This window comes from Poecilia mexicana, unplaced genomic scaffold, assembly GCF_051168715.1.
Source record: "Poecilia mexicana isolate PSO_F unplaced genomic scaffold, ASM5116871v1 scaffold_12, whole genome shotgun sequence".
Taxonomy (NCBI): Eukaryota; Metazoa; Chordata; class Actinopteri; order Cyprinodontiformes; family Poeciliidae; genus Poecilia; species Poecilia mexicana.
The window spans coordinates 23585001-23590919 of record NW_028263381.1 but is presented as its reverse complement, the minus strand read 5'-3'; the positions used below and the strand labels follow the sequence as shown (position 1 = coordinate 23590919).

The following is a 5919-nucleotide window of genomic DNA, read 5'->3' as shown; positions in this document are numbered from 1 at the left end:
GAAAAATATCTTTGTATTTGATGTTAAGTATAACAATGACCTCTCTGTTGCAAAATAATTCTGATTTTTTACAAGATTCATAATTAAAAATGTAAAATTAAACAGAAGGAAGAACAGGCTGCACAACATGTGATTTATAAATCAATAACATCATGATAGAAACATGATACAAAAACAATGCAAATGATAAAATATTCAATATGTAGAATATTTGCTGAACTTGGTGGCTTCAAGTAACTAACTCACTCTTTGGTTACCTAGCAACTCACTCGCTCTTCGGTTACCGTAGCAACCACTGGCTGAGTAACATTCCGCCTCATAACTGCTTAAAAATGGAAAACACTGTTGGAGTAAAAACTGTGGAAAAACACAGGGAAGGTCATGTGAACAGTTTGACAGTATTTCAGATATTACAAACAAAAATAGTCAATAATTATCAATATCAGCTGACATGAAATCGTCCATCCCTGGTGTAGAAATGAAAGAAAATCAACAGAATAAAGGACAAAAACAGCATGAAAATCTATCTTTAAGTACAACCTTTTATGTTTTGGTAAGTTAAAGTAGCATTTTGAAGAGAAAAATAGGCAAAAATGTTACATTTGCAATATATTTGTCCCGCTTTTATTTCTATAATATATAATTTGAAACATATATTTTGCAAGAAACCCTAATTTTCAGAGGTGCAACCGAAACCTGAAGCACTCTCTGCTTAATAAACATCAGTGGTAGTAATTTGCAGCATTTGTTATTAAAAATAATCTCCGCTGTCATTTGTTTTTTAATATATTTCTACCCAGCTGTTCTGTCTAAAGAATTATTATGGTTTAGCTGCCAGACTGTCTAATATAGTCATGCTTTAATTCTGACTAAATTATTATTCAGCATGCCAGCTGCCTAATAAACAAAACAGCCTTAATGCCTGATTTATCTTTCATTTAAGAGCCTAGAAAAGCCTAAAATGGAAGGGTTTTGTTTTTCTGGGCGAGATAAGTTGCTGTTGCTGTCATTCTAGGTTTGAAAAGAATAAAATCCTGGGATTCTGTGTCTGACAGAGTGTGACAGTGATCCAAATTCACAAAGTGGCGGCTGCACTTAAGGGAGTTTTTCCCTCCAACAAAGAGACAGGTCTCCCTACTGATGGCATTTTATGAATGACAGCTCTGGTGTTAGCATGAGGACACACTCACAGGCTTTTGAAACTAAAGTCCTTTATTTAAAAAATGAAAAAAACTAAAATAACTTCTGGTTTGATCAAGGCTTTCTAATGTAAAATGTATTTTTGTTAGTGGTTTATGAATGAAATGGTTTTAACAGGGACATACTGAATTTGCACTAATCTCCAGTGGCTCACCAAAACACATCCTCTAAAACCACAATAAGTTGTTAGCTAAGTTAGCTCAATAGGTTAGCACTGAAAGTAAGGGGAAGCTAAATTAGCACAAGAAATCAGTGCAAGTTACATTAATTTAGCCCAATCACAGAAGATTATGAGGTAAGTTATCCTGACAAGTTAGCAAAAGCTACATTAGTGCAAGCTAAGTTACCACAAATATATTAGTTTACCTTAGTGCAAGGCTAACTGATCTAAAAATTTACCCAAATCAAGTTTTCACAATATGTTAGCACAAGCTAACCCAAGAAGTTTTCCAAAGGTGAACTTAGTTTGCCCAAAACGTTAGGACAAGCTAAGTTACCTCAGTTTATGTTAGTTAGCTTAAGCTACAATAACCTAAGCTAACTTTACACAAGACATAAGTCTAAGCTAAGCACAAGTGCAGCTAGCTGAAGAGGTTTTTCTAAGGTAAAATCAACACAAGACATCAGCTCAAGCTAAGTTAGCGCAAGAAGTTAGCACAGTTTAAGTTAGCACCTGCCCAAGTCCAAGTCACTGTAAGTTAGCAAATATTAGATAGCTTAAGCTACATTAATCCAAGCTAAGTTTGAGCAAGTATTTAGCCTAAGCTAAGTTAGCGCTATAATTTAGTGCCTTCTAAATTACCAAGTAAGCTAAGTTAGCAAAAGCCGATTAGCATAAGCTTTACAAACACAAGCTGCTTGAGGACAAAAGGTTTGAGTTTCAAAATTTGTTTTTGAGTTCCAGGTTAAAAAAATTAAAACAAAACATAAACAAACAAACATTGAGCTCCAATAAAATGTCATAATGACCCGAGTTATAAACTTTCTTGAACAAGCTAAGCTAAAATAAGAACAAATCACAACCAGATTCTTAGGTTGAACCAGAAGTTACCAAAATGTCACCGAAGTTCAGAGGTTATTGCATTTATTCTTTCACATTTAATCTCAGGCTTAACTTTAATCTTATGTTTTCTACGTCTGAAACTGTAGTTTTACTTATAGTGCATCTTAATTTAATTTCCTATAGGCCCTCCCTGTGGAAGGTATAAACAAATCATGTCTGTTTTTTTCAGCCAATATCTTTACTGTCTGGCTTATATTAATCCTTCTTTATTAATGTTATTTTCCGGTCCCTCTGTCTTCCGTTCTGCTCTTGGTAAGCTCTCTGGTCTTGCAAAACGTAATAAAGATATATGATTTTGTTACAGACATGCTGTATTTGTATATGGCATACACCACAGACAGACTGAAAGCAGTTTTATTGCAGAGTCGTCCAGTTCAGCGATCCTTCAGGGATAAATCCCACCGATGTTCTTCAGGTCAGGATCTGTACTTTAGTTCTCAGCTTGTGAAGTAAAAGGATTTCCAGCTGACTGAACTCCCAGACAGCCCAGCACATCTTGACTCTCCTTTCAGAGGAATCTTATGGACTTATATGACATATTGACTTCGTCATTGGCCAACGTATCTGGGTGGTTGTCGATCGAAAAAGAAAAGAGGAGAAAGGTTTTCCCACAAAACGTAAAAATGTTCAGATTAATCTCAGAAAATTTCTACGAGGAAATTTCTGAGTTTGAAAAGTCAAAAGTTTTAGCTTTTAAAAATTCTCTGACTGAAACATCAGTCGAAATCTTTTTCTTAAACATTTCTGAATTTCTTCTAGCAAATTTTTGCACTCAGAAATCTTCTTGATCTTTATATTCTAGCGTATTTTTGACTTTTTAAACATAAAAATTTCCTTGTTTTTTCTCTAGAAAATTTTTGAGATTCTCAAAATTTTCCAGCAAATTTTCAACTTTTCAGAATCAGACATTTTGAGATTAAGCTCAGAAATTTTCTTGACAAAACTGGGAAATTTCTGAGTTTGAAAATTCTGAAATTTTCGACTAAGAAATTTTCTGATGTTTGAAAAGCTGAAGACTCAGAAATTTTGTAGCAATTTTTTTACTTTTCAAACTCAGAAATTTCCCATTTTTTTCTAGAAAATTTCTGCTATTAATCTCTAAATTTTCTTGTTTTTTTTCTAGCAAAATTTTTACTTTTTAACAAAAGAATTCTTGTCTTTTTCTCTAGAAATTTTCTGAAGTTAATCTAAAAAAAATCCTTGTTTTTCTACTTAATTTATGACTTTTCAAGCTCTGAAATTTCCTTCTTTTTTTTCTCTAAAAATTTTCTGATATTAATCTAAAAGTTTTCTTGTTTTTCTAGAAAATTTAACATTTTTCAAACAAAGAAATTTCATTGTTTTTCTAGTAAATTTCTGAACTTTTTTTCTACCTACAGTAGTCATGAATTACTGACCCTGCAATTAAGATAAAATTAATCTTTAATTGTCTCTCCAGTAGTTTTAATGTATGAGCTATTTATTTATAGGTTTATAAATTAGTTAAATTATAAAAAACAAAAAACTTTTTGCAGTTGATGTTCATTAGTGAGGAAAAGTGCAACACATGCATGCGTTCTGAGGCGTGCGTGTAACTTTCAAACCGCGGCGGCCATGTTTGATGGAGAGTGGCTCTGGCAGCCACATCGAGCTCATGAGGAACCCCTTTTTGTCCTCATGGCATTGTGGGAAATGCTTGTTCCTCTGACTGTCAGCGCTGTCCGCTCACATCCGATAATATCAAGGAGAAACAAACCGCCACCATTTACACACGCACGCACACACACACACACACACACGCACACACGCACACACGCACACACACACCCACACACACACACACACACACACACACACACACTGTTATTAAGGAACTAAATTTGACTGATTGGGTGTCTCGCTTGCTGCTAAATGAGATTGTTCTGACATTTTTACATGAGAAGAGAAAGCAACAAACGTCTTTATTTGGTAATAGAGGTAATTCTCTACAACCCATCATTAATAACGACTGGAGAGATTCATATTGCTTGTGTAAAATGTTTGTAAGCCCTTCTTTCCAACAGATTTCTTGTACCTTCCCTCTGAGAGAAGTGTCTTGGAACGAGGTTACAGATTTGCTCAGAGCCTCTCAGCACCATTTGGCACATCTGATCATCTCAAAGCTGCTGACAGAGAAACGCTGGAAGAGGAAACAGCCTCCCTGATGAGGAAGCGAGCAGTAATGGCCGCCCTCTAATCAGAGACTGAGCTGATATTTTTGAACCTTTGCAGCTCTTTAAAAAAAAGAGCCAATTTTAGAGCCACGTTTGGGTTATTTCATGCTTAGAAAGGAATCTAAAATACTATTTTGTAATCTTTTACACATGCATTTGATAATAAAATCTTAAAGGTGACCAATTACACTTCTTTGAACAGGTTAGGATGGGTCTATGGCCTATTCAAAACATGTTTGTTACATTTTTTACACATAATCTGCTCAGTTCAAACTATTAAGTCTCTGTCACTTTAAGTCCTCATAACTCCTGCTGGCCACGCCCACCCAACTCAACGTTTGCACTCACAGCAAACAGATGTGCAGTTATACAACCATGAATCTCTGAAAAGCAGAAGTTGAGCCTCCTGCACAACCAACAAGAATGTAGAAAGTGGTTTCTGTATGGTAAGTCAGCAACAAAACATTTTGTCTTTTCCAGCAGCCATTGTACAGCAGTAAAACCAGCAGAGCAAACATGCTGGAGCTCAGCTGGGGTTGCTAGGTAACGGGGCTAGGGTTGCTTAAAGACTAAGAGCAAAAAAACGTTACTTTATTGCCAAAAGACATCTGAGTGGTGGTTTTAAGAACTTGGGCTGTTTTTTAGAAGCAGTTGAGGCTCATATGGAAGCACAAAAAAACATCCAAAATGTGAATTTTGCCTAATAAATTCCCTTTAGTACTTTAAAGACACTAGAACATGCATTCAGCCGTTGAAGGTAGAGAGACATGAGGACTCAGAGCGATGCTGAAAGCCTCGGACAGACAGGCTGTGTTTGGATGTGAGGCCAGAGACAGACGGTGAGGCAGGCAGACAGTCAGAGACCAGCTGGTAACGATCACACAGACGAGGAGCGGTTGTCCGGGCAGGTTGTCAGCGCCGTGTTCCCGTGTCTGTCCTCAGAGATCGCTCGTCTCGTCTTACAGAGACGTGTGAAAAACTCAATCAGAGCCCCCGGCCCCCAGCTGGACCGGGTCGCAGTAATTAAACTACATCACTCAGAAGCCTGGCTTTCTTCACGTCGCCTCCTTTTCCCCACCTGTGTGTCGAACTTTCAACTTCCTTTTTATTTTCTTCATCCTTCATCTGTCTGCAGTGGAACGATTAAAATTTAATCAGATTTGTATTTACTCATTTGGTAAACATAAATTAATAAGACTGACTGTAACTTCTTGCTCAGTTACTTAGAATCTTGTTTTAGACCTGAACCTTCAGACCCACATAAAGACAGCAACAAAGTCGGCCTTTTATCACCTTATTTCAGTTTGGGAAATTTCCTAATGGAAATTGGGAAATTATGTTTCCCATTTTCCCAGCTCTGTCTCTCTGGTTTAAGACAGAGTTAGGACTGCAACCGTCTCTCCGTGTTGATGTTGAATCTCCAGCTTTATATAAACATTTGAAAATAGATGTATGAACTTTAGT

General features: G+C 36.4%; 1 protein-coding gene across 1 annotated transcript in view; it reads left to right on the top strand.

The window, feature by feature from the left end:
* Nucleotides 1–5238: 5238 nt before the first annotated feature.
* LOC106920571 (voltage-dependent N-type calcium channel subunit alpha-1B-like) overlaps nucleotides 5239–5919 on the top strand; it is an 85758-nt gene continuing 85077 nt past the window's right edge. The window contains exon 1 of the mRNA XM_088011375.1: nucleotides 5239–5294. Coding sequence (XP_087867501.1) covers nucleotides 5239–5294 — 56 coding nt within the window. The remainder of the gene's footprint in view (nucleotides 5295–5919) is intronic.